The sequence below is a fragment of the Athene noctua genome, chromosome 6 (assembly GCF_965140245.1).
Source record: "Athene noctua chromosome 6, bAthNoc1.hap1.1, whole genome shotgun sequence".
NCBI classification, from domain to species: Eukaryota; Metazoa; Chordata; class Aves; order Strigiformes; family Strigidae; genus Athene; species Athene noctua.
Genome location: NC_134042.1, coordinates 46,811,508 through 46,824,955, shown reverse-complemented (window position 1 = coordinate 46,824,955; position 13,448 = coordinate 46,811,508). Strand labels below are relative to the sequence as shown.

General features: G+C 40.9%; 1 protein-coding gene across 1 annotated transcript; it reads right to left on the bottom strand.

The window, feature by feature from the left end:
• Window positions 1-5,266: 5,266 nt before the first annotated feature.
• On the bottom strand, window positions 5,267-13,159 carry CDCA4 (cell division cycle associated 4). Its single transcript, XM_074909336.1, is given in 5 exon segments — window positions 5,267-6,836; window positions 6,983-7,098; window positions 7,101-7,260; window positions 9,112-9,192; window positions 13,039-13,159. Coding segments are annotated over 4 exon segments (1,074 nt in total). The 5' UTR covers window positions 9,151-9,192; window positions 13,039-13,159; the 3' UTR covers window positions 5,267-6,077.
• Window positions 13,160-13,448: the final 289 nt, after the last annotated feature.

Genomic DNA, 13,448 nt, shown 5'->3' with positions numbered 1-13,448 from the left:
AAGGATTACTGGAGGTCTGCTACTTCTACTTACCTTCGTACTAGGCATCTATTCAAAAACACAGTTCCAGGAACACAGGAACTAATGAAGACTGCTTTCCTATAGATTTATGCCTGTGATTAATTGCCTCTAAGGTACAAGCTCTAATTGAAGCTGGTCTCATGCCTGGAAACTTATAAATGTCTCTCCCTTATCTGGATTACTGGATATCGGTACAGAACATAGTTTTCTTCTGATCTTTCACCTCCATGCTTAAAAAAAAAAAAATCTAAAAATGTAGTGACTGTGAGGTCTGCCAGATTGGTTAAAATTAATTAGCTACTCTGAAGCCGAATGACAGAAGAATCATGTATGCCACACTTCCATAGGGAAGTGAGAAAAGGTAGCGCCTACTGCACTAAAGCCAGGTTAGTTTTACCACCTCTTTTTGGTGGCAAAGCCTCTGTGAAATACTAACTAATCCTATACTTACTCAAGGTTAAGAAAAAAAAGCTATGACTCAAGATGGTATTTTTCTTCAAAACCCTCCACATTATTGAATATTTGTCAGAGTACTAAATAAGCTATTATTCTATTTTGTCAAAAGGATCACAATTTCCAAGAAAAAGCTCTTTCTCCCTATACCTTTCAAACAAAGGAGACACAGAAAAGCAAACCACATTACCGGGCTTCAATTAAAATAAATAACCATTCAACAGTTTTATCTTAAACTTCAGTCAGATTGCTGGACAAAAAAAATCCCACACCCAGTACTTTCCATATCTTGCATTTCTGCATTTCTCTCAGTAATGATCTCAATCACAGAAAAGTGAATGAGTGAATGCGTTACAAGTACCGCTTTTCTCCTCCAAGTATTAAACTTTTTTTTTTTTTAGCAGCATACCCACTCTTCCCTTTAGAAGTCCTGTTTTGGAAGCTTGCACAACCTGAGGTTGAAGTTACATTACATTTTCTTGATCTTCAAAACTTGTCTGTAACTGGCATATAAAAAATACAACATACTACTCCTTTGTTGTAGCACTTTAGTACTGCAGTACATACTTGCCACTTTCCCACATGCTCCTAGAGGACTTCCAAATACAGCGGACATGTGGATACAATTTCATTAGAATTCTGTTTTTGCAAGAAGTCATGTAATCACCTGTATCTTCAATTATTCTTCCCTAAAAAGATGACAGTTGAAATTACTGAATGTTTTCCCTGCAATGGAAAGTTGCCTCTAGCTTTGTATTTTCCTGTTGACATGTTGGTCGTGCATCAACATTTACCACAGTAATTCTTTAGGTCATAAACCACTCATTTTGGTGGGATCTTGGTTAAACAAAGGAATAATTATTTTTTTTAAAAAAGCTACCATACAAACTTAAGAAAATCATGTCAGATAATAAAATTTTAGTATTTTTCACTGAATTTAAGGAAAAAAAATATCAAAGTCACTACAGACATCTGAAGTAAGTCTCTTTCCTAACAACTTGAATTATTCAGGAAGATTTCATACCTTTGTGGAACTCCCTTGATAAAATGGGAAAATATATCTTAACTGTCAACTTTGCATGACACACCAAAAGGAGCTTAGACAATCCTTGTGAAAGCTTACAGTTGAACAAGCCAAATTGACAAAAGTACATATTTTCCTAAGATGTATATTTCTTTTCTTTGGAACTTAGTGTTTTTGTACTTTTAGTATTAGTCAGCATGTGAAATCACACTCATTTAAGAATTGATGAGCAATCAGAATTTGTCATGATCAGTCATGGTTTTTTTACATGAGGGACTATCCATCCTAGGCCTGAGACGTAAACATACTTTCACTTTGAACAAAGCCACTTTTGAAAGCATTTTTATTTGTCTTATCCTAGATGTCAGCAAATAAATGGATATTTTTTTATGCTAACTTTTGACAGTTTGTTTAGTTATATGGGAATATGGAGTAAGTTGCAGAATTGCAAAGGAGTCATACACTCACATCAATATTCTGAGGCATGGGACATCCATAATGTGTCTGGTAATTACAATATAAAACTACACTATCAGTCAATTTACAATAACGCTTTTTAAAATGCCTGCTAAAGCAGTCCAGACATACCTGAGACTTCAAAAACAGTCTAAGGACAGCTCTGAAAACAGGTTATTCCTGGTGAGTGTGAAAACTTGCACGTGAATCCCTAACCTGTTCAAGGCTGAAACCACTCACTGCTGTGCCTCTGAGGCAGTCTGGAGAGGTGCTTTTCATCCAAAGAAAACAATTCCCTCTTCATTTACCAAATTTGTCCTTTAGGCAAATACAGCTACATTCATGGAGACAGGCAACATCTTTTGCTAGATAAACTCACAGAGCTGTGATAAGAGAGAGGGGATTTAAAAAACCCCCAACAAACAGGGAAGCAGTAAGCAGACAAGTGCACAATAAGCAGACAAGCGCACAAGCCACTGTTAAGGCAACTTGGATCCTCATACTTCCTGCCTTTGCTGAATGCCTGAGCTCCAGAAGCTCCATGTGTTCTGGATTTTCAGGCAAGGGAGGAGAAATAAAACCACAGGCAAAGAGGCAGAAGGGGACAGATATTCAAGGTTACCTGAGAAGGAAGCAGATTTGATGTTAGCTATTTGCTTGGAAGTACTTCTCTTGTGCAAGCCTACAGCTGAGTTATGTCCTTCAGACCAACAGCCTAGTTCAACTGCCATGCAAGTTTCAGGACTCTTTTCCCTAGGAATACATAAAAGAAAAAAGGCTGCTAGCAGTGGTAGCAGAATCTGACAGAAGCCTTTCCTAATTTAACAGAATTATTTTCCATTTATATGTAGAAATTAAGCAAATCACCATCAGCAAGTATCATCTTTTGCCATTTGTAGTAACAGTTCACAAGTAATTTAAAAATTCACCGTTTTACAAGCACCCTAACATTTCTGATGTCTCTCACTAAGAGGAATACACAGAGGGGAAATATACTGCATTAACTGCATTAACCTTTAAGTGATGCATATTTAACTATGCTTTGGAGTAGCAAAGAAATGACAAGGTGAGTTAGAAAATAAAGTGGTGCTTTTTTAAAAACAAAAGTGACACTATGCAGCAAGAGCAGCTGAAGTAGACTGAGACACCCCAATAAAGCAGCAGGGAGACAAGCTGATTTTACACTGACTGGTCCTTGCAAAGTCAGACCAGTTCCAGACACACAGCAGCTCTGTAGAGTGACTGTGCAAGTTTCAGCAACACAAATTCTTGTATCTGCTGAAGACCTAAGCCAAGATATCAGGCATGTAAAAGCACAGATTTGGCATGTTTTACGAACAAAATTGATACAGGGAAATCTGTACAGGGTATCTGAACAGGATATATATATTTCTGTTTAAATGCTTAACTACATAAATGCATACTTACCAAATCTCTTTCTGGTTAAGCCAAGTGGTCTCTACAAATTGCTCTCAGGAGGCATAGCTTCCTCTGTAAAAGGAACTCACCCAGCTAATGCTTTGAACAGTGAGATACACAGTTACCACACACGTGCATATGACATAGAATTTGAGAGTTATGAACAAATTATATTAATTCCTACCTGTAACACAGAGACTGATGCACCCTAAGTAGGTGGGGGAGAGCATCTTTTAAAATATCTTAACGTGCACTTGTCCATTTAATGAAAATGGGGGTGGGGGGGGTGGGGGGGGTGTAGAGGAGAACACCCACAGTTGTTCAAACTTGTGGGTTTTCAACCACAGTTCAGAGCAGTTTTGGGGAACTTTCCCAGAGGGACAGAAGATACTTAGTTATTCAACTCAATGCTAATATTCCCTTTATAACGCTTTGAAACTTTCGGGCTTTCTGCTTTACCCTAAGGCATCTGCTGTGCAATTCAGTGGACCAATTCACCCAGAAAAGCATGAAGAAAAATTTCCTGTGGGTTTAAAATTTTGAAGCAATCTTTGATACTACAACAAACACTGCCAAATAAACCAGACTTATTTCACTGTGAGATATGGCAGTTCACATCAGTATTTGTATCCTCCTGAAGCGGGATGTACTATTGAACACCTTTCAGTTACAAGTGATCTCTCCACTAAGACATGTAGTACTGGCTTGTTTCTTTGGTCCAGCTATACCATACAGACTGAACTGGAAAGTGTCAATATGATGCTTCATACTTTAAGATGAAGTTATTAATCAAGCTTTAATTGAGGAAGCAATGTTTACTACAGCAACTATGGATTATCTCATGCAAAGTTTAACACAAGAAACATTTTCAAATTCACTAAAGACTCACACCAACTGCATGGTTTCATGTGACTGCACTAATATACATCCAGCTGTTGAGTTTGAAAAATTGAGTCTTTTTCCTCAAACCAGATGCTTCTAAAGCACCTGAATTCAGAAGCTCTGTGGTCTCCTTTTGTGGAGGTGACACTGAAACGTCTGTAACACCTCCCCCCCCCCCCCCCCCCCCCCCCCCCCCATTTTTGGGGTTTGAGAATCTGCAAAAGATGGTGTGCAATAGGCAAGGTTACTTGTGGGAAGGCAGAGTCTGTCAGACACAGACATGTCCTCTCTTCGTGTTTAGTAACTTGCTTGGTTCAGGTCTACAGAAAACAACTGAGTTACTGGTGGATGTCTTCCCCTAGCACAACTCATCCTAAGGCATTCCAGAAACCAATCAATCTTTTCCCTCTTCTCTACCTCCCTGCTAGTTCAGCGCTCTTTGCCAGTACCAGCTTGTGAAGGTAAACATTTGTCATTTTAATAACAAAATCCTACACTGTACTTGATCTACCCCTTTCCCCTGAAAGTCTCATAGGAATAAGCTTAATTATATACACTCTAAAATGAATGTGAGTACTTGAAGAAAAGAACACCATCCCATGTTGTATTGTCTTTTGTTATTAAAAAAAGCCAAGAGGAAACCCTTGGTAAGAGTGGAGCATATTAATTATGACAAGACATCATGACATACCAGTTGATATTTAAAGGCCGCTAATAACACTTTTTGTAGTAATTAGTGCAAGATAGTTAACCCATATAAACAAATATTTGATGGTAGACTTCAGTGATAAACAATTCACTTGATGACATTTACATATAAATACACATAAATAAAAACCTACGTAATTTAGGTTTGTAGTTAACAAAAAGTATGGTCTGAAATGAATTAAATGTAATTGTATCTAGCTGGATCAAAGCTCTTCCTCTAATGATACTCAAGTATATGGGGTATGAAAAGCATAATTGTACAATTCTCAATTTAGTAAAGTACTACTCTATAAAACAGAATCATGAAAACAGCTCTTACATTTTAATGTAAAGTATAAAATCGTATATTTACATTTACATACACTTTACTGAACTACATTGGGTAGCTCACGGTAAAAAAAACATCCCTTTTTGAAAAATCTTTCAAAAAATACATCAACTGCAGATATGATCAAAAGTTACTAAGTTAGCAGCTGACATAACATCTGTAGTAAAAATATATTTTAGGAAAATACCTGGAAAAATCTAAACACCAATAAACACTTTAAAACTATTTTTGAAGTAAAAATTGTAGGAAAAAAAAAAAAAGAACAAGCTAGCTAGGATAACAGGAACTATTGCATACTGCTCTTTAAGAGCCATGTAGCGACTTAGAATAGAAGCAGCAGATATGAGTTTTGTGGTGTAACAAAGTGGAAACCGGAGGAAAATAGGAAACCAGTTATCCAACTTCTCTCTACGTTTATTACCATTTTTACTGGGAGAAGTATAATAAAAAGATGAGAGATTCCCTCTCACTGAGCATATCCTCCATCAAAGGCTAAACCGAATTAGTAAAAGGAACCCAATTTCAAGAGCCTTGGACCCCAAACTTAAAAAGAATTACCGTATGTACTTACAGTTCAATGGACAATCAGATTATTACACTACAAGTTGCAGGTTAACTTTAAGAGTTAACGCTATTTTGCAATATGAAGTGCTTTTTAATATATATCTATATAATATATAGATATTTGTAAAATACACGTGCAGATTTGATAGAACAAACTGTGGAAATAGCCTTCTAGAGTCTTTTCTTCCCATTAACAGATCTTTATCTCCTACACAAGGAGTTTCAGGATTCAACAAGGATTTCCACAATATGATCAAGCTCATTAAGATCAGATTTACAATTAGAATTAGAAGCTGTAGCTGTTGGAGAAGAAAACGTTTCAAGGCCATCACAGTGTCCCATTTTTGTGTTGCTCATCATGCCTGTTAACATAGTATCAAGATCATAGTAAGAATTGTCAACTTCTGAAAAGAGATCTTCAACAGAATTAGGACTTTTATTCTCCAGTGTCTCAAATATTTGATCTAATGATTTTTGAAAGTTTCCTTTATTTTCTTGTGGATTCTCCATTTCCCACACATTGCTCTGCAGGTTTCTCGGAGCTTGCACTGAAGAGGCTGTTGACATAGTTTCTGAACTATCTTGTGCCTGGTCACCCTCAAAGTCTTTATTGAAAGTACTATAGCCTGGAACATGCTTTCCCTCAGCTTGTTCCCTAGATGAACTGCGACAGAGGATATCTGTTGAAACGAGACGATCCAGGGATGCCTGCCCTGTACTCTGTGTATTTATCATCTGCCAAGTCCCATCTTGAGTCATTTCCTCTTGGATCTGCCGTACCGTGTTGGCTATAAGTACTGAACGACAAAGGTTAGGTTCAACCAGCATGTGACACAGCTGAAGTTTAACCAAGGACATATCTAAAAGTGATTGCCGCTGAATATTGTATGAAGGAATAGCCTTAATACCAGCCAGAGTTCCTTCAATATCTTCTTCACCATCAAAACATTTTCTCTTTAATCCTCGCACAAACATTGTGTCCTGTTTAAAAAAAAAAAAAAAATTCTTGTACAATGTAAACAGCTCAAGAGGGAGGTAAAAAAAAAAAAAAGATTATAAAACAAAACAGAAAACTTTAATCTTAAGTAGCAAATTCTTTTAAGATAGAAACATCAGAATTGTCATACCAGGTTATAGAATGGCCATTGTGGTACAACAGGGGTCAGGAACATATGGACTGGGTCCCAAAGACGGCACTCGGGAACCAGGGGTGAGCAGGTCCACAAGTCATGGCATCGAAGAGAGGCAGGGACTCCCAGCTCCTGGCTCCCATTAAGCTCCACACTTGATGGAAGTCAGGAGCCGCTGCTTCGCACAGAAGCAAACATCTCAACGGCTGTATTTCACCTATTGGAGAGGCAGTTTCTCCTCGCTCCTCCCGAGTTTCTACTGGCATGCTTAACCTCTAATTTTGGAAATAAAAATACAACCTGGCACACCATCTTTAAAAGGTTTGACCCCTCCAGAACATCAACATGGCTAACAGAGTAACATGAAAAATCACCACGGGCAGCATACTTGAAAAGGTTAGCTTATGTTGGCTATGGGGAGAGTACGATCTAGATTTGTTCCACATAACTTGAGACATTCATCTGAGGTTCATATCCTGTTCCCTTACTCATGTGACTAAATGAATTGTGTAATTCCGACGTGAATTGTGCAATTCTAATAAAGATAGGCAGAGTCATCGTCTGCATGGGCTTCTGTACTTCTTTCCCAGATGACTTTTAAAAAAGCAAAATTCCCAAATTCCTAGTTTAGGTTCACCAGCTAAAAATAAATGAGGTGGATCCAGGCTTCTCATTATTTTACATATAAAAATCACTTGCTGAATTTTCCAAGGTTTGACTTTCAACCACTAGCCTCCAAGATCTTCTGAACTGCACTAATTTTGACAACAGTGCCCCATGCAAAAATTGCAGCTGATATCTTGAAATACAAAGTAACTTTTCTAAATGTAGTAGATGTCACTTCTTTTAGTCTTACAAAAATTAGGCTGCAAATGAAAGCTAGTACCTGACTTACACATTTATGCACATTTGTTATGTCCCTTCCAAGTCTTCCGTCCTTAGAATTCCTGTTTGCCCAATATTTGGGTATTTTTTTAACGCAGTGACCCAGACAAAACGGTTTTTCAACTAGAAGTTGATAAAACCAAAAAACTATTGCAGTGTCTTTCTATATCATTTTCCATTTCTCTTGGTAAGCCCTAACCTCTGCTTTGCTTTTCCGGTTGCTATGGTATGTTCCATGTATTTTCAGAGAGCTCTCTCTCAGCTTTTTCAGAGTCACTAAAAATCCACTAAAGTGCAACAACGTTGCTCCTTTCAAAATACATTACATTGTTATCTACTCTGAAAACCTGGGGATAGCACAACAGCTAGATAAACATTTGGTCTGACTCCGTACAACATTTCTTACATTGCTGTACATATCAATAAATTAACCTTTTTTTTGAATTTGCCAACTCTTACAAGATTTCTTTCCATTGAAAGTACAAAACACTTTAGAAATCATAATATACAGAGACTACAATGTAGAATATATGAACGTGGTCTTATGGTCATTTTTCATAGACTTCTTAAAAGCTATCCATGGATTACCAATATATTAAATGCTTTAGAAGTTTTAAAATTTTCTCCTGTAACCTAACATATTTGCATTACTCTCATTAAATACAACCCAAGCTTTTGCTTGATAGTGCCTTTCCCAGATTTTTTAGATATTCCTGAAACTTCCTGTTGGAGGACATCCCATTTAATTTTTCCTACAAAGTTCTATGTACTATTTCTAAACACACATATCCCACATGCAACTTGACCTTTAGAGACATCTTTTGGGACTACTGATCAACTGTGTATGATTATGTCATCAAACATTAAACCCTTTGTGCAAAGTTTGTAACTTCTTTTATTTCAACTTATGTTCTTGTGAGGAATAATTAAAACTTCAATTGAATGTTAACCTGGTTTTCATACATCTACTATTCTAAGACACACTAACAGAACAGAATGCAGCAGAAAACTTGAAAAGCACAATATATTGCACACACTTAGGTGTGTAGAAGCAGAGGAAAAAACATTTCTCATAGAGTTTTAAAGGTAAACCTTTCACAGCATTCATTGGATTTTTTTTTTTTCTATAATTTACTTAAAATTAGTAGCTTACATCTAAGAATAGTTCTTTGTCACCCAGTTCCTGAAAGTGCACAAAATACTAAAGTACGGTTTCATTTAAGAAGCAAAAAATTGCATACCAGTAATTGTGTTTGGTGTAGTCCTTCCTCTTCTCCCATGCTACTGAGCAAGAGTCCATACAGTAAAAGTTAGAGCACCACCTACCAAGTAGGGGGAAGCAAGATGTCAGCCAAGTACAGAAGATGCAGAACAAAACAGTTTCCCATTTCAGACACACACCTCTATATTCTGTCAATTGCTTCAGTATCTCTATCCTTGCAACACTCCTACAAACTTGAATAGTACTGTTAAACCCAATTTACAGCTAGAGCACAAAGGTGATTTGCCCAACAATACACCCAAAATCTGCAGCAGAAGGAAACTGCCAATTGAAGTCCAAGTCTCAGGCTATTGCCCTGACCTTTGGACTAGCCTCTCCCTTATCCCTCCCTACACCTTTGCCATTTAAAGAGCAAACAAAATCTTCAGTGATCATCTGTAAAATTTAAATGCGCACAAAAGCATGCTGAAAGCATGTCTTCATTACTTTTATCACAAAACTATACAGTTTTCACCTTTGTTGTACAAAAAAATGTATCTTTGTAGCAGCTAGAGGAAGAGAGCAGGCACACACAAATACAAAACTGAAACACAGCAAAACCGGGAAGAATTTTCCTTTACCAGCACAGAAAGTTTATGACTAAGATTTACTTTGCAAGATGACAATAATGAAATTAATGACAGTAATTAAATTGTTTTAACTATAAAGGCTGAGTTTTTAAAACACATTTAAGGCAAAACAAGGTTTGATATACCAAATACAACTACCAGACACATGCAACAATGCCTTTAGTTACTGAAACCTAAAAGAATGCTCCATTTCAACAAGCTACAAAAACTTTTACGATAAAATATGAAAACAATTCAGATACTTTTCTAGACATGTCTGTACAATGCAAGACAGTTCGGTGTCTGCAACTGAAGTACATACCTAAAAAAAGAAACAAGCAAAGAGGATGTGTATGGAGATCTATTTTTGTTTTCTATTGTGACTGGCAATAAAAATTTTTTGAAGAGTGCTTGCTCTCAAAATTGAGGGGGGTAGCAGAGGGTTGACAAACGACTTGGGGAGTGGGAGACAGAAAATGTTTGTCTCGAGAGGCTGCATACTTGTTAAAATACAACAAAGAAACCCACCTAAAACACTCTCACGCCAAAATCTTTTAACTTGATCCCAAAATATTCAGACTAAAATACTGTTATGTCATGGAAACTGTATTCCAACCAACTCATAGTCTCACTCTCTTTTACAGACTGAGCTCACAGAAACATTCAATACAGGGTCATGAGGCAACTACAGCTCCAGTGAAACACCGTAACATCAAGTCAATAAAGTTTTTCTTATTTCTGTCAAACACCTTATGATCCTATAAAAGTTCAGAAGTTCTTGCTCCCAGGTATACTTCCAAAACACTCTATAAATGAAGGGCAATCTCTTTGAGAGCCTGTATATGGTAACTATTTGAATCCCCAAATTCCTACTAGATATGCTTCTAGTTTAGGGTAGGTGACAAGGGCATAAACTTTAAAAAGAACACAAACCAAACAAAAATGCACAAAACCCCCCACAACTACAGATAAAGATGATGCAGTCACGAAAAGAACAAAATGAAAATATTGTCTGGTGTTGTTATTTTGGATATCTGACAATTTTAGAGAAAAAGGCTTTGGCCGTTTGCCTCCCAAAATAGCAGACAAGAGGGGACTGTTGATGGGAAGGCAGGAGTTTTTGGTAAAAGAGCCGTTATCACCTCCACAAATGAAAAGACATAGGGGACCTCGGCAGACTATTCCAGTCTATAATCTATTAGCATACTAAAGAAGGAAACTGTTTTCTGATGCAATATAAAATGCATACGACCTGCTGCATGTGATTCCAGGTTATTCCCTAGAACAATAAACAAACCATGTGGACCTCTGTTACCATAAATGTAAAAGAATATACCAATCAGAGCAATTATTTATTCAGATTCCATTAACTGGCATACAAGAGTGCCTCAAAACCTAAGTTCTCAGGAAAAAAAATATACAAATAAATTAACTTCATAGCCATTATCAGATGTATTTAAAACCTTGCAAATAAACAACCTTCCCTGGACTTCCCTGCACTATCTCCAACAAGCACTCATCTCAAGAGAATACTAAATTCAAAACCTAACTAATTAAAATGTAAGTATGTTTCTCTATTGATTTGCATATTAACATACTCAGAAAGGTATTAGCTATTGCGTAAAACCTCTTGGTACATGACAGTAAGACTGCTGCTGCTTTAGTCAAGGTGTTCAAAATTCTGTGATAATTTCAAGCAGCATCTGTCTCTGTCCAAGAGCCAATATCTAGACTAGCCAATATCTAGATCTCTCTTCCACTACTCTCCAAGTGTCAAGAGCCCAGATTTAGTGTGTTAAACTTAACCACCGTTGGAAATAGCTGTATAAAAAAAAAAAAAGCTGTCAAGGAGACATCAGCTATCTGCAGCATAAATAGTAGAAAAAAAAAAAAAAAGAGGTTTTGTGGGTTTTGGCGTTTTTTTCTTTTTTTAATAGTAGCAGAGGGAGCACAGCATATAATTCATTAAAAGTTTTGCTTTTGGGATTGACGAATTCCCAGTCTGCTTTATAAATAAGGCGCTTGATATTTGATCTAATTCTTACTAGAGCATCAACTCAAAACATTCCAGATTCATGCTCAGTTCAGATTCATGTAGTAATATGCTCCCAAAGATTTAAGTACTTAAAGGAAAAAGTCACTTCCAAAGAGTCTGGGTAACAAGATGGGAAATTTTAGCACTGTTCATCTTTACGAAAAAGCAGACAAGAACTACCCAGGTTCACATAAGCAGGGTGCTTTTCTTTTTGTACAGAGGGAAGTATAGTGATGATAGTTAGGGAAGGTAAGATGATACTATATCTCCCCTCTACCACTCTAATCCCCCCACTCCAAAATTGTCCTTTATAACAGCTGTGGGAAGAAATCTAAGCTATGTGTGATGTGAAAAGAAGATGGAAAGGCAGGTACTGCTCTTTAGGCATCCATGTGTGCGTACGGTGGTGCTGAGTTCTAAGGTGGGTTGCAGACACAGCAAAGGGCTGGTAGGGCCAGAAACATCCCTATTCGGACCGGGACAAAGGCACTGGGGTTTGGTCCACCCCCCGGGCGTCGAGGGCTGGCAGGCACCTCTCCAGGACACGAGGGCTTCGGGAAGGCGCTCTAGCTCCGAGGAGGGGCAGGCTGGGAAGCTGGGGCAGCCGCACGCCCAGGGCAGCCGGTCCGAGGAGCAGGAATCTCGTGGAAACGCAGACGACGGAGACTGGGGGCGGAGGGGGGGCTGAGCCGGGCAGGGGGGCGGCCCGCCAGAGCCGGAGGGGGAGAGAGGCGTGACCGGCGGGCGCGGCCGGGGCGGGGAGGGGGCCCCGGCGTACGCAGGCTGGGGAGGGAGCGCGGCGGGGGCCGAGGCGGGGTTGAGCCGCGATGCGTGCGCTGGGGTAGCCGGGGGAGGTCGCACGGCACGGCACGGCACGGCACGGCACGGCACGGCACGGCACGGCACGGCACGGCGGCGGGCAGCGGCCCCACGGCGTGCGACGGCGCCAGATGGGTGCCCGGGGGTGGCGGGGCGGGCGATGGGGCTGCGCGGCTGGGCAAGGCGCCGAGCGGAGGAGAGGAGCGGCCGGCGCCGACGGGTAAACGGGCTCGCTCGCACCCCGGCCCTCCACCACTCCAGGGGCGCGCGCGCGGCCGCGAACGGCGCCGGGCGGCGGTCACGCATCGTCCCGCGCTCCCAGCAAACGGCCCGCCGCCATTTTGAATCTGCTCCCTCCTCCGCGGGCCCCACCGGCACCGGCTCCCCGCCCGCGCCGTCCCCACGCGGGAGCCCCGGGGGAGGCGGGCGGGCCCGAGGCCCCGCGCCGCGCCCGGCCCAGCCCAGCCCAGCCTACCATACTCACCACCTCTCCGCGGCTGCTGTCGCCACCGCCTGCCAGCGTCGGAGCCCCCGCTCCCGCCTCACCGACCGCTCCGCGCTTGGGGGACGGGGCGGGGCCAACCGTAGCGGGCGGCCCCGCCTCCCCCCGCCCGCCATCTTATTGTCAAAGCCCACAAAGGAACTCGCGGCCTCCCCCCGCCCTCGTCTTCCCGCTGGGGGCGGGCCCTTCCCGACAGCCACGCCTACACGGGAACGGCGGCTGCTATTGGCTGTCGCCGAACCGCGCAGGCGCCGCTCGCCACTGCGATTGGCGGCGCCGTTGCCGTGGCGCCCGGCCGCTCCCGCCCCCGGGCGCCGCCCACGGGAGGCCGCGCGGTTGCCATGGCGCCCGAGCCCTTCCCCTCGGCCCTGAGAGGCTGGCGGGGGGCGGAG